General features: G+C 36.1%; 4 protein-coding genes across 5 annotated transcripts in view; 1 reads left to right on the forward strand and 3 right to left on the reverse strand.

Moving 5' to 3' along the window:
* Positions 1 to 20,525, forward strand: part of Pfrx (6-phosphofructo-2-kinase/fructose-2,6-biphosphatase) — a 128,299-nt gene extending 107,774 nt beyond the window's left edge. Inside the window, exon 11 of the mRNA XM_071590616.1 lies at positions 20,513 to 20,525. The gene's annotated coding sequence lies outside the window, so the exon portion shown is untranslated. The remainder of the gene's footprint in view (positions 1 to 20,512) is intronic.
* LOC139692510 (kinesin-like protein KIF23) lies at positions 739 to 11,210 on the reverse strand (the record flags this gene model as incomplete). The annotated part of the gene is made up of 3 exons (XM_071590730.1): positions 739 to 2,450; positions 3,723 to 4,502; positions 11,069 to 11,210. Coding segments are annotated over 3 exons (2,634 nt in total), but the record flags the coding sequence as incomplete, so codon positions are not given.
* LOC139691856 (cysteine-rich PDZ-binding protein) lies at positions 10,193 to 11,080 on the reverse strand. The gene is made up of 2 exons (XM_071589771.1): positions 10,784 to 11,080; positions 10,193 to 10,666 (listed from the first exon to the last, which is right to left on the reverse strand). The coding sequence occupies exons 1-2, from the start codon at positions 10,970 to 10,972 to the stop codon at positions 10,553 to 10,555; spliced, it is 303 nt and encodes a 100-aa protein (XP_071445872.1). The 5' UTR covers positions 10,973 to 11,080; the 3' UTR covers positions 10,193 to 10,552.
* path (solute carrier family 36 member pathetic) overlaps positions 16,573 to 25,698 on the reverse strand; it is a 93,536-nt gene continuing 84,410 nt past the window's right edge. The window contains exons 4-10 of one of the 2 annotated variants that reach the window (XM_071590611.1): positions 24,087 to 24,237; positions 23,883 to 24,004; positions 23,636 to 23,720; positions 23,271 to 23,546; positions 21,306 to 21,493; positions 19,335 to 19,501; positions 16,573 to 17,838 (exon numbers count right to left, since the gene is read on the reverse strand). In XM_071590611.1, the coding sequence (XP_071446712.1) occupies positions 17,510 to 17,838; positions 19,335 to 19,501; positions 21,306 to 21,493; positions 23,271 to 23,546; positions 23,636 to 23,720; positions 23,883 to 24,004; positions 24,087 to 24,237 (1,318 nt within the window). In that variant the 3' untranslated portion in view covers positions 16,573 to 17,509. Of the gene's footprint in view, positions 17,839 to 19,334; positions 19,502 to 21,305; positions 21,494 to 23,270; positions 23,547 to 23,635; positions 23,721 to 23,882; positions 24,005 to 24,086; positions 24,282 to 25,698 lie in introns of both variants that reach the window. The other variant, XM_071590612.1, reaches the window with a different exon arrangement.

Raw genomic sequence — 25,698 nt, forward strand, 5'->3', positions numbered from 1 at the left:
GGCTGTGCCATTTTGCAAATGTGCCTTTAAGGATTAAGATATTTTGCAGAGCACAATAAATGGAAATTTGAATTCTACAAGTTGAAAAACATAGTCAATTATAAAAAAACACAAAAGATGATGCTACAGTGTAGCGACTGGTAATCAAAAGACTACTAGTCGACAGTAATAAATTCTTTCCTGTTGAAACTCAAAAGTCTGATTATTTCTTCGTGTTTTACAAATGGATTTCCACAAAATATCAGCCTCAACTATCTCTCGATTGAAGTCAACCAGCTAAAAATGCTACACTGTGAATTCATATCGCAATGAAATTCCAATTTGAACATTATGACCCTTGGTTTGAATACCTACCGGGCAGACTGCTATAAGAGGTTGATGGAGGACATTTGTGCAGAGATAGGGTCAAGGGATGTGGTCCTAACAGTCTTTTTAGTATATAGGTTGCTTAAAATTGAAAGAATGTTACATACCAGAGATTGGGATGCATTCCACATGTCAAAAAAATTAAAGCAACAGAAAATAAACATTCCACTATAACTATATCTAAAACTATAAATAATATTCTCAGTCCTGGAGAACAGAAAAAATTCAATACAAACAGGAATCTCATGCAGTTACTCACTAGTCTTATTTTGTTCAGACATACTAACCTTTGAAAATCATCTCATGTGATGGTCGGCAAATTTACTTTCTCAGTTTTTTTCTGTAGCTCTCATGAGAAGTGTGCGACGTTATTCCAGGCAATGCATCATTATTCATGGCTATAATCTTTGCGATTTCTTCACCACTCCTCCTTTTTGAAGATGGTCTCGTGGGGGAAACCTGTTTAAGGGTCTCCACATCACTGAATATCACCTGGGCACCACCACCATTGGTAGTAATAACATCTCCTTTATAAACTCTGGTTTCAACTTCTCCTCCCGAATCAGCTTCCTGAGTGGTAAGACAATACCTGGATGTTTTTGAGTTGGATAAATCTTTGACATCCATCAGTTGAGTAACAGACTTCTTTCGTTTCATCTTCGGTTGCAATACTGTGCTAAGTGGAACAGCACTAACAATTGGACGGTGATCAAGCCAAACACCAGTTGCGTTGGAAGCAGATTTAGAGCGGCGATGACGAAGGGCAGGTTGATCAGTGTTGAGACCCAAAGAAGCACCAGATGAGGGCACACGACGATCAGCTGGAAGTGCCCATGAAACTGGGGGCATGGAGGGCTTCAAGTTTTTTTTCGCATCAGCAGATGCAATATCACCATCTGATGAAGATGGAGTTGTGCTTGCTGGCTGAGGCATATCCAATGTGTCACTTGCAATGATTTTCTTCACAAGACGGAGTTTCTCATCTTTCACACGCATCTGCGTCTTAAATTCTTCTCTTAACTCTTTTTGTTTTTGTTGTATTTCTTTGCTGGCCTTTTGTTTGTCCAGCAGCATCTTCTGCTTGATTTTCTGTTTCTCCTTTTCCTTCTCCAATACTTTCTGATTCAAACTTGCTTTCACTTCCTCTAGCTCATTTCTCAAAACTGATATTACCTCATCCTTCTCATGGATTTTGAACTCCAAATCAGTACAGCATGACTCCAAATCGACATATTTGTTTTCCAAGGCAGAGTTATTCCTTCTCTCTGATTCCAAAGTCGCCCTCAGAGATGCCACTTCTTGCTTAGCAAGTACATTATCAGTTTCCATCTTAATGAGCCTGCTTCGAAAAGCTTGTTGCTTGTTCGTAAGCTCTTTCAAGAGTGTACTCCTTCTTTCCTGACGCATTTGTAAGAACGTTACTAGATTCTTGATTGTATCAACATCATCTGATTGAATCATTTCCATAGGAGGAAATGCTGGGCCAAGCGAGTACACGATCCCCAGTTCATGGGAGATACCATTCCCATCATTACCATTCTCATCCCTAGCATTAAGATTGCCTCTCCTCCTTCCTGGAGTTAAACCTAAATCATAGCGTACGGGAGCAGGCCGGGCTACTTGTATCTCCTGAGACATTTCTGCAAATTTAAGGACATGCACAGTCTCGTCATAATCGTCTACTTTGGGGTTGACGCACACTATCATCTTCACCATCCCCTCTCCATCAAAATAGCTCTTGAAAAGATGAGTGAGTCTCGATTGCCTGTATGGAATTACTTTGGAAGTTCCATTGGCTTGATTCTCTCTTAAAAGCTCAAAACACGTTCTCAGCGTCATCAGTGAATTGTTAATGTTACCAGCTTCTCTGAGTCTCTGTCCACTATTGTTAGTCCTGTTGGTTCTCTCACTGCCAGCCAAATCCACCATTGACAGCTGGCTGATGCTCACAATGTTCTTCTCCTGAAGAACCTCGTCTCCGCTGCTGTTCAAGGGAGCTTGTACTAAACGCAATGTAAACACAGAGTGTGACCGACTTGATTCTGCATTCAGACAGGTATGTGCCATTCTCTTTCTTTTCTGACCTGAATGATACAATAATAAATATATTAAGTCATCTTGAACCATAAATAAGCAGCAGTATAATAGACTAATCAAAATATTTTTTAAGATTTGTTTATTGATTTTCACTCTTTTTTGGAATATTAAACAAAAAAACATGAATTAAATTACTATATAATGTATACAATTGATTAACAAAATTATTCCTAAAATGCTTTACATATGACCTTAGAGTAGAATAAAGTCAGTGCCAGACCAATGATTAATAGAATTTCTAATAATGTTTCTCAGTAAATAAACACAAAAGTTTCCTTGCAATAATGGAAGAACAAATAATTCACAACTTCTTGAATTGATACACGAGATATTCTGTACAGATATATCCCTGCATCAGATTTCCAGTGGGCCCCCATAAACAATGAGTTTTATAGATAATAATATAGAATATGGATTCTCCTCCGGTAAAAAGTCAAAATGTTGGAATTATTTAATACCATTGAGTTAGGAAAGTATAGTAATAAAAATCGGTTAGGAAAGCACCAAATAGCTACCCTTATGAAGTTGTTATTATTACCAATCGACCAGTTAAAATAGGTTTCTGATGGAAACAACCTACCAAACAGTACAGCCACGATTCTCTTGTCTCTCTCAACAAAATTCAATCTGATATCTAACCTTACAACAGGCCTCTCATCGATTATGCATACTTTCTGCCTTCCTCCCATCATTCCATCCAACATCCCTATCCTGATCCTTCCTCGCTTGCCAAACATTCTACCCTCTATCCTTTATTAAGTATTGCCATACAGTATCTTCATTTATGCCATTAATGAGATGAATATTTTTGAATCATCAGCGGAGGTGAAGTGTTAGACTGGGTTCAAATATTTTAAAAGAACGGGTAGAAAAGGGGCTACTAGCCAGCTGGCCCGGGGATGCCTCTGGGCACCCTCAGCTTCACCTAAACTGTATTTTTTTTCTGCTGCCAGATCTTCATGGGAATACATTGGGGAAGAAACTGCGTGGGTGAATTTCGCACGCCACTGGAGGTAACACTAGTATGTGAGCTCTAACCTCATCTGTCACACGGACATTTGGGTTGATTTCTGTGGTTGGTGCATAAACACAAACTCTTGCGAAATATTAGCGCTAAAATTCTTAATGTATAATGACAGAGAAATTGTTATATTTGTTAACTTACGACCCCTCTTACATGGTACTCAGATAAAAGAAGACAACCACAAATAAAAGTTGTACATTTCATGTGGACACGAGCGATTTAATTAAGATCTTACCTCTATAGAAGATTTCGAAAGCTTCTTCTGTCGATGTGACTTCCACCTCGTTGACACAATGGACAAACATATTACGACTGGAATCCTCACGCAGAATTTTACTTTGAGGAATCCTAGATCTTCCATCACTAATGACTTCATCTAACAGATCATATATATGATTGTTATAGATTTCGATGTGTGACACAAAGACCGCATACAAAGAGTCCTCATCTATTTCCTTCACCCTGGCTAAATCAGGCACACGATCTGATAAATTCCCATCAGATGGTATTCTCTTTGGTGTTTTTGGAATTTTCTGCCGGTGTAGTAATTCTTTCTGAAACTCAACTTTCGCTTCTAAATCACTTTGAATGTCAAAGCCATTCAGTCGGTCCGGCTTAAAGATGAACTTTCTCGCTTGAACACTTGAAATACTATTAAATAGCACATCTAGAGTTCGAGGCAATATTCCTCCATCCTTTGGATTGCCATTCATCGTGAAAGTCTTCCCCGAGCCAGTAACGCCATATGTAAATAAAAGACCATTGCACCCATTTATAAGCCCCCTTACTAACGGGAAAGCAACACGGTCAAAGACGTCCTTCTGCGAACACTTGTCATCGAAAACTTCCCTAAATCCATAATGAATTTCCTTGCAATTGGTGGGGGCTGAGCCGTGATTATTTGATAGCAAATCGGGGTGTGTCACCAGAATAGTTTTCAAATCTATAACTTTTATGCACTTTACACCATGGTCGATAGGTTTAATTCTACAAAAAACTTCAACTGGGTCTTTCACTGATGATTTCACTTGGCGAGGTGTCTTCTTGAGCATTTTTGACATTCACAAAGGACTATTATCATCAAACAGGTAAAATTCGAACGTTGAAATCGTTGAAATGTTTTGGCGGTTGGCGCGTTGAAACGGACACCATGTCGCTGTCATCGCCAAACAAACGAGCAACGCCAGGTTATGATTGACTTATACACATTGTAACTATTTTGAAGTAACTATCTACTTTTTCCTGTGTTGAACCGCAAATGCGCCCTGCCGCCTTAGGCCAATGATTGTGACGAATCCAATGCTGTATTTCATAATGAATTCCATCTTCACGATAGCATATAATAATCTTTTATTCGAGAACCACGGCAAAGGAGGCAATTGAAACACTGAAAGTAGTTTCTTTTGTTCCATTAATCTACGTCTCATTAATCAGTGTAAATAGTAATTGTCGAGAACCCTACTGTTTTGCTTTCAAATAATTTATGTATTATAATGAGCGTTTACCAGCTGTTCAGCCGTTACAAAGTAGTTTACACGAGTGTAGAGAGATGAATTTTCAAAGTATTTCTAATAATAATGTTGTTTTTACTGCTGAATTTTAAAAATTTTAGCGTGTCATCTGATTCGTGGTGAATATCAGTTTCTAAATTGGCTAAGTTTCAAAGATAAATGTTAAGGGAAAGTAAAGTGTCGGTAAGATAAATTATTAATCCACAGATTCCTACAGTAGTGGCGTCTTAACCAATTTATGAAGCGCAAATCCAATGTATAAAGTGCATTTGGTTTCTTGCTAATCAGTACCACGTTTTCGATTCTACTATTGGGCGCTTCGGCGTGCAATTTTTCAAAGTATGTTTCATGGATAATGCATCGCTCAACTTGTTAAGCGTTCATTGTGGTGTTGGACATTCTTTAGGTCTCTTAAGATCTTTTTAAGTTGAGTAAAGTAGCACATTATCCTTTTAAATATGTATAACCGATCTGTTTAGTGTAATTACAAAAAAATTCCTATGTAGTATTTCATAGCCTAATTTTCCATGGCCTACCTACATGATACCCACTAGCTGTTGCATACAGCAATGGAAATCAACCAATTGATCGGCTATCACCACCTTTTCTAGTATTGGAATGATCAAATTCTGTCCCAATTCCAAATTAATTTTAGCTTACTTTGTGGCAATACTGTGATAAAATAGTCTAATTTCTCAGTGCTACTCAAGGTAGCTTCAGAACACGGCTATTCCTGACAGCTCCGAGGGTAGGTTGGAATTTTTTTGCTCTCTATGCACTCAACCACGGGGTCATCGAAATGATTCGAATTTTTTACTGTAGGAAGGATTTTCTTTCAAGATCTTTCATGTCTAGAAGTAATATGGTTGCACATTAATAATTTTAACACAGTAGCCTTCTAAATATACACCTCTGCATTGGGATCATAATGTAATGCTCAGAGTGTGTAGCATAAAATTCAAGTCGATAACGTGAAAGAGAAGATGGCTGAGAAAATTTAAGTAGAAGCATTAACCAGGATGAAAAGTGGGAGTACCAAAAAAGTGATAACATTTCAGAGAGAGGATAGAAGTAGGTGGGAATATCTCTATAGAGGGATACCGATAATATAAAATAAAACAAAAGGAAAAGGTTGGCTTGGAAAGTTAAAAAGAGAAGGAAATGAAAAGATGTTGATAGAGAGTTGGTAGAAGAAAGTACAAATTGATGAATGATAAAAATAAGATGAGTAAATCAAAGGATGACAGAGACATAATGGGAGAAGCACTGACAAAATATGGAAAATTAGCAGAAAAGGGTGAAATAAGTGCATTGAGAAAGTAAGTGTAAGGACTAACATGCTACAAAAGGAGTAAATCCACATGAGTTATCAGAAATACCATAGGAAAATTATTGGTATATCTTGAAAAAAGGGGATCTTATGGTGGGTTGGCTATCGTACAGACTTCCCACCGAGAGGGTGTGGGTACAAATCCCGAGGGGCGGCAGATATTTTTCAGTGGTATCCCGATCCCTATTTAAGTTGCTTTGTGGAGAGAACTTTGACACCGGATTTCTCTCCACCCTTCCATTCCCATCCATCCCAAATGACCTTAGCTGTTGATCACCTCCCCTAAAACTACTAATACAAGCTTGAAAAAAATTATGTGAAACAGAGTACAAAAAAGTGCTCTATGGTAAATACATTTAATAAAAAAGTTAAGACAGAAAATGTTAGTGTTGAGGGTGCCTCAGATTAACATATACTTATTTGCCATGATGAAAAGGCATTAAATAAAATAAGACTAAAGTGAAGGATAACTTCCCCGTGATGTTATTTATAGGTTGAGGAAGAGCTTGTATGGGCTCATTCATAACTCACCATTTATGAGGGAGGGAATATAGAATAAATAAGATTGGCAGTTCCAACTTAAAATGTTTCATATTATGAATGCTAAAAAGGAGGGAAATTAGATCCAGAGTTCAAACAATGTCTGTTTATATCGCATAGGTAGTGAAAAAATGTGTTCACTGAGTAAATGCCATCTTTTTTGTCACCCTTGCATTACTCTTGATTCAATTATTCTGATTATATGTTAATAACAGTTCCAACTTGGTGAACACTTACATAAGGTTGGTGATTATGATACATTGTTGATTACTTTAAGAATATATTATAATGCACAACAACACATGGCACAGAAAAAAACTTGAGCTCAAAAAGATTACACTTATTCTTTTAGAGCAGCAGTGACTTTGCTCCAGAAATATTAAATATACTCCCAAAAGGATTAAAAAGGGACACTCTCGAGCAAATGGAGATAAAGAGGCACTTAGCAAACCCCAATGCGACACTGTAATGAGTATTGTTCCCGTCCCTCTCCCCACTCCTTTCCGAGGAACTAACCTGGAATTGGTCAAACCAAGCTTTTAATGCACCTGATCGCCCCCATCCCTCCATGCACGCACTCTGTCTTGACCATTTATATTCTCGTACTGTTTGTTAAGTAAATTTGTACCTTATGATGCTTGAAGTCAGTGAAACGCGATGTAGCATATGATAAAAATCTGTAGAAAAGCACAAATTCTTTTTAGTATGGAGAGTAAATGTACTCTTAGAAGATGCTTGTTCATGTATTATCATTGCTTTTTTATTTTTGGTGTTAGGATATATGTGTATGTTCCTACCTATTATCAGTTTCATCCATAAGAGAAGTGGTAGCATTATAAGGAAGATTAAAGTAACAGCAGTTTAGGTGAAAAAGGGAATTATTGTGAAGCATTGTGCATATGTTGGCCATTTTTTAGATGCTGATACTGAAAGCTAAGAACATTGAAGCAATGAAATTAGCAAATATACCCAAAGGTGCTATAATGTTGACCTCCAGGAGATCATGTAATTAAGGAGATGGAAAGACACCTCATAATGTGGATGAGAATAAATTGGCTGATGATATCATTTTCATGCCTTATCAAGTGTCAGGCAAGCCTACTAAACATGTGTAGTGAGACAGGCTTCTTCTGAAAGAAAATGTCTAAGAGAATATAAATTGCAAGAAAGGATACACCAAGACATAAGCCAACAAAATATAGGCTTATTCTGTTACCTGTTGTTTCATTAATGCTAGTAGGTGGTGTAACCTAAAGTTTTTACTTTTGTAACACTCCAGAAATCAACAAATGTTTGAAGAGAACAATTTAATAAATAGCAGGCTCAATGTTATGTGGAGAGCAAACAGAAAAGCATGTCTACCTGGCAGTTCTTTACAGAGTGGAGTCATGAGGAGTTTACTCTTTCTGCAAAGGCTTATCTTACTGAAAAGAACCTTCAACTGAAGGCTCATCTAGTAAGACGGACAGTGCTTTTGCTCATCTTCCAGGCGGAGAGGAAGTTTTGGTGGGTGAACCCAGCCTCACGAGGGTTATGTCCTTACTGGAACCACCATCTTTCTCATCGAATGGACCAGCAAATCATTTCAAACGTCAAGTAACTACACCTAGGCTACATTTCAGAGGTGCTTAGAAGTGACCAAGAAACAGTTTTGACTCTCGGAAACTTATAGAAGGATCATTATAATATTCTTCATTTCTTAATGATCATTAATAAAGCTTGGAGGGATATTACAGCAATCTGAAGATCCAAAAAGCAAGGTGTTACTGGGTTTCATTTTCATTAAAATGTCCAGAAAGGATTGAGAAGGTTCCCGTTGTCTCCTGTGGCCCCCTCAGTTCCCCTGCAAGCAATTGTGAGATTTCATAATCATTCCTTGACTGATGAAAGGTGGCTTAGCCATCAAAACAACATAGTGACTTACTCTCCGATTTTCCCTCTATTATACTTTTCCTTGGATATCTTCTGTCCTCACAATTCCCTCTATGATTACCTTCTGTTAGACCACATCCCTATCCCAGTGACCGCCCATTACTTCGCGCAGTCCAACTACAAGTTAAAGTTCTCATCAAGGTGCTTCTGCCTACTGTTAGTGGATTCACCAGCTAGGAACCCAGCTTTGTGAGTTGCAATTTCCTTTTTCATCAGTACTTATCCTCATTCCACTATTTGTCTCTTACCTCTTCACAGTTAATGGTATTGACAATGAAGGATCTCAGGTTTTCCCGGCGTATGGTATTCAAGAAGTTCTCTCGGGTTTCCAACCGGGTCAGGCTGCAGTACACCAACGTTTCGAAGGCTGACTCTGTCATCGTCTCTAGTGAAAGACGATGGCCGAGTCAGCCTTCGAAACGTCAGTGTACTGCAACCTGACCCGGTGGGAAACCCGAGAGAACTTCTTGAATGGTATTGACAATTTGCATATTTAATCTTATTCAAATATATGGTTCTTTTTCTGATAAATTAACTTCATGATAATAAAATTAAGAATACAAAGTATCTTCCCACTGTCCTTTATTTGCGTACAACCGGTTTCAACGCACAAGCGTCATCATCAGGTACTATTCTTAATTTTATTAAAATGAATTTCCACAAGGTTGAGCCAGGAACAAGTGAATATTTAACTTCATGATATTGTAAGTATTTCTATTCCTAGGAGTGGGCAATACTCACTGTGGCTTTTAATCAAGTTCCTTTCAAGGTAATTGTATTCAGCTAAACACTAGCAATTACATTTTATTAATCTCTTTGGGTTTACTCATTCACTTCATACATGAGTCAGTCCTGCCTATGTTGCAGGTAGAAGAGCATGCCAATAGAATTTGCTCTGCTACGTATTTGTCTACCTCATCCCTTGCTAAAGGATATAAGATGTCACTCTGGTTTACTTTAATGCCATTCACATTGACTTCATGTGGCATTCCATAAACCTATCACATTGCAGTGTTGAAAATATTAGTGTAAATAGTTAATTATTTATGAAGTGTTCAGGAGGAAGAAAGGAATATGGTAGCTAATGTTGAGTAAGAAGGGCAACTCCTATTCGATCATGTTGAGGCATAACTTAGGAAATTCATTAATTCTAGTTCTCATTTATGTATTAAAATGCAGAGTGAAGTATGACCCCGATTAAAGTTGCTTTCACGGCAGCTCCCGCAGTTATTTGAATAGTTCTCCAATGACTATCAGGGGAAGCTGCCACAGAGGACCAGTCTTGCTTGATCCATCCTATCTTAGTATGACCAAGTATTTTTCGCAGATTCTATCAAATTTCCTGAGGTGTTCTGAAATGAGGTTGATGCCATTAATTCATAATCACAGATACATGTTCGGAAAATTTATTTTGCTAATAGCATTCTTAATCCATTATTCTTGTATAAATAATTAACGATAAACATACCCACAGAATTAAAACTAGGTCAGCATTGATACACGGTCTAATTTGACGAAAGTTATGTAGGCACAAATAGCACAAAGTGAAGCATGATTCCACAAGTCCACAAAATATTCTAATTTGCCTTAAATCAATGAGTCGGACTAATTCCACATATTTTTGTTTCTGAATAATGAATCAGATATCGCTGCACACATCTGAACGCACGACAACTAATGATATACACACTAGAAAGTTTATGTGTACACAAACGTCTTAAAACTTCTTCGCTAAATATAAACACAATTGTTTCACGCTGATGATTGCTTGTAGTTCTTAGTATCCATCAATTTCTTTCCACACATAGCACATATACCTTTTTTATATGCACAAGCCTGGCAGTAATGGGAACCAACTTGATGTACCTATTAAGAAAAATATACATTAAACAAATACCAACAAACTATTAGCTGAATACAATTTACACCGATGTAAAATCCTTGAAAATGAAGTAATTGCAGTTTTAATCATTTACTACACACCTTCTGTCTGCATATGCGGCACGAATCGAATTTCGCTGTATACGGATTGAACCTTGCTTTTTTGGCAGTCAAAGCCTTATTTTCGCCCACTTTTCGTCCCCCACTTTCTAATGTATTACGAGCACCGGATTTCCATGGGTCAGGTGTTATTACACGGCCAAGCTTTTTCTCACATTTGTCACAAACCATCTTCCAACCTCACATGGAAACTTATACTACACAGCTCGCCCCCAAGGAGTCAGCCAATTGCCTTCAATAATAGTTGACTGAATGATGAATAGTTACACAACAACAGATCATTGTTATTTCTATCGGGAGTTGCAATGTGTTCGATAGGTTCAGTGCGCCTCGATTGAAAATATAGAGTCGAAATTGATTTTGCTCCTTTTATGCCCACAGTATGTACTAACCTTACCAGCGACAGTAATTATATAAATATGCTCGTTCGCACTGCTGATCGTCGTAGTTGCGACCATATGCAGAAGAACGCTCTGATATTTACGCCTGTCACCTCAAGTTGGCAGCAATTGAAACCTCAATACGCGTTTAAGCGCGTCAGTTTTGAAACCGGGACGTTAAAAAAATTGAAAGCATGCCTGAGGTTTCGTTTTAAGAGAATTAGAAGGTTAGTGGCCTACTTGCATCCATGAATATAATTAATATTGCAAAATTTTCATTTCGCATCGACGTTTACTTCAATTTTTTTGCTTATTTGGAAAATCTCTCTTGTAAAATGTCAATGTGTTCACATCATTGGTGAAATATTTGGCTTTCACACAGGTTTAGTGCTGACATATATTTCTTTATGAAAATAGGAAAGTCACAATATCTGTTGTAAAGGCATTGGACTAATAGATGCGAACCTGAAATGCAATTTAAAAAAATTCCAAATTACGACAGGATTATTTTTCAGCATTTCTGTATATGTGTTTGGATAAATAATGTGTGTGTGTTTATACATATTATATATATATATATATATATATATATATATATATATATATATATATATATATATATACACACACACACACACACATGCATAAAGAAAAATAAAAAGATTAAGTAAAACAACCCGCTTGAATATTCCGTTTTTGGTCAATATTTTTTCGCCCTTTTGACTAAACTTAAATGCGTGTGCATCAAGAATTATTGAACGCCGTAAAGGTGCTATATGTGCACATGAAGCAATAAAATATTGAAAATGTTCTTCAAAAATGTATATTGGGCTTGACACAATTTCAGGAGGAGATTGCATTTTGGAGTTGAGCTACAGGTTCTGTTCTGACTTTTTCTGGGAAATTATTAAAAAATATCTTAATTACCTTGCCATCTGTGTATTTTTCATTTAAAATTGGGCATACTATTATGAGAGTGGATAATTGATCTGGAGGGGAATATTATCAATTACTCCTTGAAATACATCAATTTAGTAAAAATATAAACTATGCACTGAAAATGTTAAATGAAAAAAGTGATCATAAGTGCTGTCTAGACAACGAGTCGATCATAATACTTATTGCCTTTTTCACTCTTTATTTCCTTTACAATCACAAATGCATGTCCCCAGAGTGTAAGGTCAAAGGTAAGATGGAGAGCAAGATATATTTTTCACCTGGAATCATCATTTTTAGTTTCTTTAATAGCTACACAAATGGGAATAGCTTCCTGTTACCATATTACCATTGTAGATCATAGTGCAGCTATCAACTTCAAAAATATCTTAGAATTAATTTCGTGAGAGTTAAGTTTCTTTTACAGTTTTTCCAAGTGCAATATATATTAATCCTCAGTCAAGAAAAAGTGACTGTGCACTGTTTTCAACTTTCCCAAGATATAACTGCTCTATTTAGAGTTCTATCAACTCACTAGAGTCATTTCAACTCGATGCACTGAATGGTTGAGGCCTTAACTTTGTAGAATTCCATTTTTAACTTAGGAAAAATAATATTATCTTTGCTTTCTACAGAATAAACTTTATTCGTCAACAAGTTTCGTTTACACTGTAACATCATCAGGACTAGTGGTACAATAGACATTTTTCTGAGTTATATACTCGGTCGGGTAGAAGTAGCGGATGGGCGGCGGGGGATTGTAATTAAGGAAAGGGGGGGTGTAAGGGTTGGGAAAGGAGCATGGGTTGGTGTCATGGGGATTTTTTGGGGTGTAGAAAACCCCCAAATTACTGCACGGAGTGCAGAAAGGGACGCAGCTGGATATCCGGGAGCAGTTAGAAATTCTAAAAATGGTTAAGAAGAAGGGAAAGATAACTAATGACCACCTCTTCCCTTTCCACTCATCCCTCCTGGACATTCCTTTTCTACACCCCAAAAAATCCTCATGACGCAAACCCATGCTCCTCTCCCAACCCTTACACCCCCCTTTCCTTAATTACACTCCCCCACTGCCCATTCGCTACCTCTACCCGACCGAGTATATAACTCAGAAAAATGTCTATTGTACCACTAGTCCCGATGATGTTACAGTGTAAACGGAACTAGTCGACAAATAAAGTTTATTCTGTAGAAAGCAAAGATAATATTATTTTTTCATTTCAACTCACTTCTGTATTTCAGTACAAACTTAAACAATGAAACAAAGAAACTTTAGACAAAATATACCCTTTAAATAATTGCAACATATAAAACCCAGCATTTTATGGGCCTTTTCTGCAATTTGCTATGTGTTCATGTGCACAATTTATTGTCAAATATAGCCAGGACATTATTTCAGCTATTTCAAGGGTAATCTCATATATATTATAATCACATAAAATGGGATTTTTATAGTTAGTTACTACATTGCAATTTTTTTATGCTGAGCTCCATAAGATTTCCATCACAACACCCAGTGTGCCTAGAGAAAGGTCTGTAACTCTTTGATGTCATTGCAGTAGTCAATTGGATGGAAATATTTTTAATTAGCTGCATGCAGGAGATATTTAACTGGCTGAAGAAGAGAGCCAACAAATAAAAAAAAGAATGGTCCAAAGTTGTGTCATCCGTTGGGAGACGTTACAATGTAGATAGGATTTGGAATTATTGATTTTACGAAATGTTTTCTCTCCAAGAGATAATTTGCAAAATTTATTGTTTGAAGAGGATATATTTTGTGCGTACATTGAATACTCTTAGTCTAACCTTACCCAAAAGAAAGATGCAAAATAATGGATTGAAAACCATGGCAAAACATTACATAGCCATGTGTAAAATGACAATGCTCTAAAAAAACTGACCAGGAAAACTCGAAAAATTATCACAGAAGTAAAACAAAACAATGTCTCTAATGGAAAAATGCATTAGTTCTTTTTTACTTTATTGATAATGAATTCCCACAAAGTTAAGCCTGAAAACATTGAAACTTAAAAAAGCTTAATATCTTGACCAAGATCAACTTGTGCTCCTCTCTGCCTTGTTGCCTTTCATATGAGAATTTTTTACTACCACCAAGATCTGTACTGACAGCGGCTCCAGGCAGGCGCGAGCCCAGACCCTTCTGCGCACGATGCCTCGGCCCTCCTACTTGTTGAGCGTTAAGTGGCACTCGACTCGGAGCTGAGTCAGTCCTGCAGCGTCGGCTGGGTATAGGCATGAGGTTTCAGCGCCATCAATTTTCAGGGCTAGTTGCTAGATAATGGCTAGGAATCATGGTGCGGGTGATGTGGTGTGGGCAGTTGAGAGGGGGATGGGTCCCTGGTCAGTAGCTGCGATATAGCGTAGAATGAATCTGATGAAGGTGTGGTGTGTTGACAAGTTGCATAGGTTGTTAGCTTCTAGGTTGCATAGGTTGTTATGCTGCATTTTAAGCTGAAGGATTTGGTTAATTCCGTAGCTCTCTCATGAAAATCAAGAGGTTAGGTCAACAGAAGTTAAATTCCACTGAGGAGGCAATGCCCAAAGAGGGGTGCAGTGTCAAAGGTCACTGGTCTTTTAGGCTCAAGGTCTTTCAATTTACCTTCCAACTGATTAATGTCACCTACCAAAACGGGCAGTTGAGACTCTTTAAAGTAACATATTCAGTGATATTTGCATTATGAGCTGCTTAAAACCACTGGCACTCTCTTCCATATAGTCAGGCGTGATTTTTTTCTGAACCCATGATTAAATTGAAGCCATTTCGGCATAGTTAATGCTGTGAATATAGGAAAAAGTATTGTTGAATTTTGATACATAGAATCAACATGTTATCCCTCTTGATTAATGTTATTCATTACTGTTCTCAGAACTTTGGGAAAAATGAAAGATTATCCTCCTTTTGTTCTTCTTTTCATTTTAAGGTCCAACGAAACGTGTTACGGTGTCACTCAGAAGGCATTTTCATATGCTATTAGAATGGAAATGAAATTTTAGCACTGATAGGTTCTTCAGAGCGCAAGTTTCTGTAAGAAATTACTTTCCCATTTGCCCTGAAGTCAAATTGACAACTGGAACGCACAAGGTACACATTTACCTAATGCAATATAGGATTAGTTTTGGATTGTAACATTGATACACCCAAGAAGTGGTTATATAAATGAATATTTAATCTCTGCACACCACCATCACCTAATGCACACCACCTTGGGTAGGTAATTAAACAGGACAGCAGAGGCTTGTGTAGTTACATTGTCTCCGTAGTGGACCAACTGTTACATAAATAAATAAATATTATAGCAGTATATTTAATCTAATGTCACTTAATTCAGGAAACTTGATTGCATTATTTAAGGTTGTTCTCTTCCAAAAAATACTTAATTTTGCATTGATCAATATCACAGGCATCAAAGAGTTTTATAGGCGTATCATTTTGGACTATAAGTATGGCAAAATTTTTTCCTACAAGAGTAGTTTTAAAGGTACCAAACCAAGCTGAGCTGCCAGGTAAGCCACTCAGACTTGAAGATCTGTACTTTGACTGACTGCAGTTTTCATGTTGTTATATTTATCTCAAAATTTCCTGTGTAATGAGTTGTTCTCAGATGCTACTTAATTTGAAACATCACAATACTGTTTCAATAGCACAACCACGGTACATGTGTTATGACACTTACACCTGTATAATATAGTGCATTTCTTTTATTTAAATATTTTGATTGAAATAATTTATTCTGTTATTGTTATTAAAACGTAGGGTGAAGGAATTTACCTTTTACGAGAAAATGTCATTCAAGTGGAACAATCTTATTAGATACACTGACTTGAAGCACTTCCACAATACTTACAACAATTATCATATTTTTACTATTGTAAGTAGTCCAAGTATTTCATTTTCTGTATAAATTATGGACCACAGTTAGCAAATTAAAAAAAATTTCATGATTCAATTTTTTGTTTATGTGATAATAGAGTAGCTATGCCATTGACTTAAAGAACAGATAAGTAGTTGCCATTAAATTATTTATGAAATATTACTGTACAGTGCAGCAAATACTATTTTAGTGTTTATAGTGCAATCAGTGGAGTGGATTAGAATAGTAGGCAGTATTTCAGTAAAAAATAGAGTATGTGGAGTAGATACCAGTCTAGATAACAGTTAGGTCACAGAACGGTTTGTGCTACAGTGTGGTTCCAATTCAAATATGCCTTTTGATCTACAGGTATATTCACATTTCACTGATTTTTATATACTACACTTTTGTTCCTAAAATTGTGAAAATCTGAGAAGTCAACATGACAGACTATTTTAGTGCTTATTTTAGAAGCAAGTAGTTTTGCAGTTCAGTCACTGTGTATCTATTGAGCTCTGATCTCAAAACACACACATAGATAGGACAGGTTCAGTTTCATGGGAATTATATATTACAACAAAGAAACTTTTAGTAAAATTTTATTTATCGATCTTTCAGCAAATTTTTTTAACAAAATTTAGTTCTTAATTTCTACAAAAATACATAAACCTAAGCAAAACCATCAATCTCAACAAAGGATGAAGACACATTTTTTTGTCTTTGCATTTGAAAAACTTTCACATATTTCTACATGAGTGTTACAGCCCTATGACAGGACTTGGAAAGCCAAAACACTTAGAAAATGTTTTCTAGATGTGATTGAATTTGACGCCATTAAAATTAATGACAAACAATTTTTAGCAAAGTGTTTCTCTAAAAATAAAGCCATTTTTGTTACTTTGGTGACTTCATTTAGGTTGCTGTGTATTGGAATAAATTTATATCAATGTTTCAAAGGCAGATACCAAAGCAGAAGTCAGGTCACAACTTGCTTCCAGTTTGGTCCTTAACACTCAAGTGAATGTCACTCTCACATCACATACCATTAGGCTTCTCATTACACTTATGTGGAAGACATGGCCATTTTGGTGATGTCTGTGATATATTTTCAGCAGTCATCATTCTTATAATATCATCCCTGGAAATATTCTTGTACTCCCCTAGAAATGTGGAATTAAACAAAAGGACACTTTGTGGAAAATAGATGATGGGTAAACTCCGGCACTCGGTGTCACCAAGGCACTATTTTCAGTTGTCCGATGAATTTTCTAAGGCACTGTGGAAAAATGATCCAGTCCCCTCGCTTGAACCATTTGGACGACTAAATGGCAGTGGAGATCTGTAACTACTGATTTTTGGTTACAGATGATTCCTATTGTTAAATAATATCTTTTACACTATGAAATGAACTTCATTGGCCAGTTTGATTGAAAATTTCATGTTTTCACTTAGAAGGTCTCTTAGAAGGAAGAGTGCCTGAGAACTTTAGACCAACCAGTAGAAGTTTATCGTCACTGAGATTAAGACTCACTTGTTGTGTACTGCGCTATAATGCTTTCAATGGAAGTATAGGTGCCCGAGCATATTCCCAACATGCCAAAAGCCAAGATGAATATATTTTTCACTAAGACCCATTTGCCAAATCCAAGTCCATGTCCAGCCTTTGGCTTGTAATCCACAGGAAGGGAGAACTCATCAGGATTCTTGCAGTATGGAATGCAGGATGGTTTGTCCCAGTAAACAATTGTCTCTATTATAGCAGGAAGTACAATTCCCAGGACTGAGAAGCAAAGGGCTCCAATTAGTCCCATGAAAGGACCAATTGTTGGCACAGCTACTGCTGTGATAACTGAAAATAAATATAATTTAATTAATTACTACCTGTGTAAGTGTTCTAATGTAAGAATAAAATTTGTATTTAAAAATTGTAGTTACAATGCTAATATAATTTTGTTAATGACATCTTTAGGCAAAAGTAACTTACTAGCAGCCCTAGGGCCAGATCATTCATCAAGTTTTGTGAATAATACATATCTTATTAATTAAAGTAATGCCTTCCCTTATGAAAGGGAGAGCAGGCATTGTCTCAGCGTCTGAAGGATGAGAAAAACTAACTCTGTCACATGTTTCCTACTTGTAATGCATCAATTTGTGCCTTCTACTATTTCACAATTTACTGCTTGCTATCCCACAGGATGTGGGATGAGTAAATAGAAATATCATGGCAAATCTGAGTAATTTTTTTGAATAAAGTAAATTCCCAAATAAATATTTGCCCCTCAATTGGTTGATACTAAGGGGTACATTTCTGAAGGGAAGGGGAAATAATATGGAGAATACAATCTATACCTTAAACGTACCAATTTACCAAAAGATATTAATTTAAGATACGTTGTTACGTTTAAGACGTTTTGATACGTTTAAGATACGATAAACTCATTGATGTTACCTTGGTCAATAAATAATATTTTCCCATCAGGTACAAGGACTGATAAAATAATGGAACTTTAAACTAATAGTAAGTGGTCATTGGTTCCACATTAGGTAGTGTCTCTGATTCAAATGTATGAAAAGTTAACTTATCCAACATGTATTCCATTATAATTGTTTAAAGGTCATTCATGAAAATGTAATTTAGTAATTGGAACAAGGAAAGGGATTTCTTGCAGTAAAGCAGAATGTTCACACTATTGTCCATAAATGATATCACACTATTTTTGGCCATTTTTAATTATCTTAAGGAGAGCTCTTCTCTTTTTCATACTTGGGAGGACAGCAAACTAAAATGACATCACTTCACTGGCATGACTTCACGCTCAATGGACATAATTTCCAAGGAAATCCTTACTTAATTAGAGGGTGAAGTTTGCTGAATTTTTCATGTTGGAATGACAGTGCTTGTAAGACATTATTTTTTCCCAAGAGGTAACGTTAATTAATGCAAAAAATTCTAATTAGATTAGATTAACTAGGTACCAAGTAAATTCAAACTTTGGCAAAATTCAACTTTGCTTAAAACAATTAATGACAAGGTTTCACTGAGAAATTTAACTTTTTGCAAGACTTAATAACAAGTAAAGGCTACAAATGAGTAGAATGAGATTTAGAAGGTATGCAGAGAGATTTTCTCAGTTTTCACTTAATCAATGCATAAGTTACAATCAAAATATATTAACAAAATGCCAATATCCATCATTAACATACTAACACAAATAGCAGATCTGTGCCCAATCAATCAATGCTTCTTTGTTTATCTCTAGCAATGGTATTTCAAAGTTTACTACTTTGCATTTGAAACAATAGTAATATTGGCCCTGAAATTTCTTATTATGCATTATAACTTACTTGAAGCCAGAACAAGACAAGCACGAACAATACTTTCTCCTAGCATTGGCCGACCAGAAAACTTTTCCTTCAAGGAGCCCCATGAAATCTCTAGGCAAACAAAGAACTGCAGCCCATAGGTACAGAACACGGCAACTGCTACCATAATCTTGACAGTCTGAGCCAGCCTGTAACATCAAAAACCCAATTATTAATAATGTCGCAAACAAAAAGCTATATTCTTATTATAGGATTGAGGATTTGGGTTTTTTACTTAGTCACTGTGCATTATTTATTAATCACAAAAGTTTATTGTCTGAATAATTTGATTAAATAGTTAATACTTTTAATAATAATTTTTACTGTCATAAAATAATATTTAGGGTTGTGCGCATTAATATGCCATCATTTTTCTATTTAGAGCATATGCTTACATCAAAGGTATGACAATGTATCTGATGTGATTAATAATCAAAGGAACGTAGTAGATTCTTATATTGAATGACTGGAATAATTGGAAAAATTACCATGATTCCAGGTTCTTACCTATTACCATTGATAAAACTTACTGGTTATAAAAAAGTGAGAAAATTTTTCACAATTAATGCTAATCTCTTTTCATGTATACTTAAAATTACTGGAATTTCATGTTAGCACTCGCTTGAATTTAAAGACTATGAAATTTCATTAACATTCCTTCTAGTCAAAATTTGCCTGATGTTGAACAAAACAGTGACCATAATGAGGACCAGCATTAGATCCCATTACACTTTGGCCTCCCTGTTTATTAATTTTTAGGCTATCCAGGCTGAAGGTATTTCTTTTAACTCTTGTGATTTACATAGCAAGCAGAGCTTGCGTATAGTGACATTTTATAGGATGGAACCATTGAGACATTAGGAAAGGCTAGGCATCTGAAAGTCATGTTTTGAGTGAGGATTGATGGGTTGTAGGGAGAGCAGGATAAATGAAATGCCTCCTTTGATGATATCACAATGCCAGTGAGTGGTTGGAAGTCATAAAGGTGGACTGGAAGGAAATGGAAATATTAACTGATGTTGCATAATTTGGCTAATATACCCTGGTTTGACTACTATCAGCTAGGTCCTGACTTTGAGTGAGAGTCCACAGTGTCCTAAATGATTGAATACCTTGGTGGGGAAATTAATGCACACTTATGGAAAGCAGTATGGATTGTTTGACAATATGGCATCAAAGCTAACTCTTCTATGTTCAGTAGTAGTAGTAGTTATTAGGGAAGGTGGCCAACGGCCAAGGCCATTTGTGCCAGTAGGGACAGGTGGCTAATTAGGGAAGGATAGGATGCTCATGAAGGGTTGTGGGAAACCTGGCATTGGCATTACCCTACTCTAAGGGAAAGATGCCTAGAGGTCCACATTGTAAGATTCCAGCCACAAATGGATGGTGTACACCACTTGAAGTGCTTTCAACATAGCACCCCAAGTAGGGATTGAGGTAAAACTGAAAAATATTGCCACCGCCAGGGTTTGGACCCAAGTCCATGGGGTGGGAAGCCAATACATTATCACTGCACCAACTAGATCATAATTTGCTTTAAAACTGAGACAGTGCAGTATAACACACTCGCCAAATTCCAAGAAACTGCGGGAGATGCCGCAACAGTAATGTATAACGGAGTCATCCCCTAATATGCATTTCAATGCAACATGCTGGCATTGCCAAAGAGACATGCAGGTTTAAATTATTTTAGGTATCCTAAATGGGTTCATATCTGGGAGGAGAAATTGAGTATCCAGGTGGAGAACTTGGGTTCCTCTATACCAATGAACTTGGGTTCCAAGGTATTTTATTCAAATGGGAGTAAATTAAGAATTAAATATAGCAGATATCAAACAAAGCTGTGTGATGGAATGGTATTTTACATCTTGATTTTTGATAAAAAACAGCAGTGTTAATCTGTATTGCTTTCTTAAATCTGTGGCATGTTTTATAATCACAAGTCATGCTTACCCATCCTCTGTGGGAAGGTTGAGAGTGATCGCTCCTTGTGTTTCAACTCCATACCGCACATAACCAATGAATCCCAAGGCTGCATATACAACTGTCACAAAAGTCATCCCAATGTTTAAAACTCCACATATATTCCATATCCTGAGAAAATGAGGAGGATTCTTCATGCTGTTTTCAAGTGGCATCATCTGGAATACAGAATTCATTTCAAAGCTGGGACGACATTTTCCTTAATATGCCTTTATAAGAGGGAATCTATGTAATTGCTAAAAATAAAACTATCTATCAAACATAGCAGTATATCTTTTGCAACTAATGTATAAAGCTCCAAGTTCATATGAAGTACCTATTAAACACATGGGACAGGTTTAATTATGCATTTCATTATAGTGAAACTCCATATGTGTAATTAATGGCAGTATATATTAAGCCAAAACTTTTTGTATCCTCTTCATTTTTAATTGACAGTGTGGTCTACTGATGATAAAGTTTATTAACAATGGAAAAAATGCCAAATGGGAAATAGATTTGCTGCACCATTTTTACAAACATAGCATGAATAAAATTTCATATTTATTATGAGGACATACACTGATAGGATGCCAGGAATTTATATTTAGTTAAACTCCTCAAGCATAAAATATCTTGGATTGATTACCTTTTTGATTCACAGTTTATTCTGTTTTGTTTATAAATTTTTAGCATTGTAAGAATGTTTACTGCAAAATCTAATACCAATGCAAAGGGTTGATCTTTGATTGAGTGTATAGGTATCTTATAATTCAGATGTGCAAATGAATCTGTCTTCTGGTAGTCTAAAACTGTGTATGTATTTTTATTTTGTGATAGCACTTTATCTAAAAAGAATAAGGAAGGTAAATGCATTCAATTTCGAATACTTTGAACTTTTTAAGAAGTTGTAATAATGACCATCTGAAAAGCTAAGCTTGAACTTAACATTTCTTTAAAATTGTAGTTTATCATAAAGGAACAAAGATAAAGAAATTCAAAATTCGATTTTGCAGCACCCCCAAAAATAAAAATTCCTTGTAAATATCCACCTAAGTAATGAGAGTGAATCATGCAAGTGGCTGACAAAAAAAAGTTTAATTTTGATGAATTAGCTCTCATATGCTGTGACCGCATGACGTGTGACTGTTCAGTGTTTGGGTTGGGAGTTTCAATGTTAAGTGTATTGAGTTTAATATAAATTTAAACCAGCTTAATTCTATCCTTCATGAGGACATAAGTGATGATGCCTAGTAAATTTTTAAATGCAGAAGATAAACAGCATTAGCTTTAGCAATTATTGAGTTCACTATTTTAATTGGCTTGTTTGTATTCAGTTGATTTTACATCCTTTAAACTTCAGTCATGTATAATATATTCTTGGCAGAGGTATCATGTTTGACTTGTATGTCAATGCTACTCCAAGCCTAAACAGGTAGTTGATTATTTGCATTAGCGTCGGCTCTTTTTATTTAGATATCACGGGAAGGTTTAGATTATTATTTAAAGTATTAGCCTACCAACAAGAGGTAGGAATTTGATAAAACCTGTTTCAGTACACAATGTTGTGGTTTTTTGAGGAATTAAACCTGCTACATTTCTCAGCCCTGTCCAAAATTACACTAAATATTTGAAATGTTTGTAAAACAATAAACCATTCTTCAGATCAACATACATCCTTTCTCCCTCATTTCATGCCATACAATGCACATGTACATATTCCTTTCCTCTCTCTCCCTTGATTATAGAGCATCCTCCCTATTTTCACTGTCTTCAATGCCTCATTGCTCCTCAGTATCTCTTCGATCTAATTTTCCCGACTTCTCATTTTTACCAATAATCTTATCTCTTTCCTCACCATATGGTTTGGTTAGAATGATGAACCAAGGATAATTTTATTCATAAATATCTTGCCCTGACTTATAAACTCCCTTCAATTCTAAAAGTGGTACTCACCACACCAATGGCCTCCATGGCAAATACAGTGATGCTGAAGAACTGTGGTAGTCCTGCTATTGGAGCCGTGAGGGGAGTGCTTGAGAGGGCCGACTGATCTTGCAGGAGGTAATACGTCGTAATGCCCAAGCCAACCACCATGCATAAATTTGCTAATAGTGATATTGGGGCGAGCATTTTAAGGTTTGGCGTGAAGCCCAAGAACATTAAAGGGACAAGAAGAGCAGCAATGTACACCCTCTGGTCTAAATAGTACTCGGTGTAGTGTTCAATGACCTGCAACATGATTTCAAACAATGATAAAATGAAATATGCAGAAGCTACAAACAATAATGTATTAGAACTACTCTCAGTTTTTATTTTACCTGCTGAAAACTATTTCCCACTATGACTGAGTAGACACACAATGTTCCAAAATAAGTGAGGAACAGCATTGTCATTACAGTGATCCTGGAAAAAAATCATTTTTGGAATTTTAGTTATAGAGTAACAACTAATCAGTGTGTGGATGTTAAAATATGCATTCCTTTGATGAAAATGTCTTTCAGTTATCAACAAAAAAGGAGTATGTCGTAAGGCTGAGGGAAATTTTATTAGGTTAAAGACACTTACTTGCACAGTTTGGCATATTTCCTCACTGGTTCAGGTCCTTTGGTGAAAGCAACCTCTCCTATCCCATCAAACGTGAGCATTGGCAACTGATGTCTGTAGTAAAGCTCATGCGCACATTTTACCTGAAAAAAAGTTACAACTTTTCACCTATTCATTCATTTTTTTATTAAGTCACTCATTTATTCTTTTCATTCGTTTACCTACCAGGACATATGCGCAGTGAGTGCAAATGAGAGCGATGAGAATGGTTCCAAAGATACCGACTGACAGGCCAGCATTCATAAAACCATATGGCATTCCAAGGATCCCAGTCCCAACACTCGCCTTCAGAATGTGGATCAGCGTTTCTGTGTCTCTGTAAGCAGTCAGTGGCCCCACCAAGCTTCAGTTAGACAACCCCTGAAATGGGAGGAGGTTTGCAGGCAGTGACTACACCTGGCAAACTGACTCTTTGTTTAAATCTCTTTTTACTATATTTTTTCTGAATGCTTTTTTTTGGCAAGTCACTTCAAAATATTAATTCATCATTTGTTGTGTGGGGTTCTTTCTGAGAAAGGGGTTATGTACACTAGGATAATATTGAAAATTCAGGGGTGTCAAACACAGTGAGGCATACAGGGCTACTACATTAAAGCTTTTTGGAGTACAAATAATAATGACCCATGTTTATGAACAACCCAAGGAGTGGCTGCAATAAATTATTGCAACTGGTTATAAATCTGCACATTTTTCCTTAAGTAACATAAATACAGTAAAATTTTGCATATATACATATGTGTGTGTGTGTATATATCTTTTTATACTATATATATATATATATATATATATATATATATATAATGGGACGGTACAATGGTACATAAATAGAATAGCAACATTTAAAAGGACACTCACACAGTAAATTGTTCAAGCTTCCGGCCCTCTCAGATTAAATATTGCTATTCTATTTGTGTTCTATTGTGCCGCTCGTGTGAGTTTTTCCAAACAATCGTTATATATATATATATATATATATATATATATATATATATAATATATATATATATATATATATATATATATATATATATATATATATATATATATATATGCATATGTAAAGATTCTGACCCAATTTTTTCCATCGAAGACAATACTGCAACATGACAGGCTAACTTAAGGGAGATTTTTGGCAGCATTAACTATTTAAAATCACCAGTTATTTTTATGTAACCCTGGCATTGAAATTCCATTAAGCATGGAAGATGCTCAACTTCTTGGCTCTCACTGCGTAATTTGAAATTTTCATTGGCTATAAATTACCACCACAAGTGCATTAGTTGGAATAATATGTGAGTGGTTATTTCTGAGCTTGATGCTGACACCAATCTGATTGATTTTACTTGGGTATTCAGCATTCACAGAATATCCTGATGGACAAAATAAACAAAAACAAGTGCTTTTTTATGAAATTTATTTCAGTGCAGGAGCAAGCTCTAAATGCTGAGATTATTTTCTCATTTTTTGCAGGTTTGCTGTCACATTTGGGGCCACTTAAAGTTGGTGTTCAGTTAAGGAATGATTTACATGAAAACAAGAACGCAGGTGAGAAATATTATCAATGACCACCATCTTCCCTGACCAATACCACTTCTCAATTATGTTTGCATGACGCAAAAAGGACTTTAATGGCTCTCTACTAGTCCGTGTGAGATTAATTAATTCGTTGAGGTGAACCTCAACTCACCTCCTCCTTTGTTCCCTGCTTTCTGATGTCATCTTCATCTCCTGTGCCCTTGTTCTCTAACCAATTATGTTAACACTAATGTAATGCATT

Source organism: Hetaerina americana, unplaced genomic scaffold, assembly GCF_022747635.1.
Source record: "Hetaerina americana unplaced genomic scaffold, ioHetAmer1.1.p SCAF_4, whole genome shotgun sequence".
Lineage (NCBI taxonomy): Eukaryota > Metazoa > Arthropoda > Insecta > Odonata > Calopterygidae > Hetaerina > Hetaerina americana.

Bases quoted from the DNA above. Each gene is read 5' to 3' on its own strand.
- LOC139691856 (XM_071589771.1), bottom strand. From the start codon at position 10,972: ATGGTTTGTGACAAATGTGAGAAAAAGCTTGGCCGTGTAATAACACCT. The intron at 10,667-10,783 runs GTGTGTAGTAAA...TTTTCTTAATAG, and splicing joins GCCGCATATGCAGACAGAAG to GTACATCAAGTTGGTTCCCA.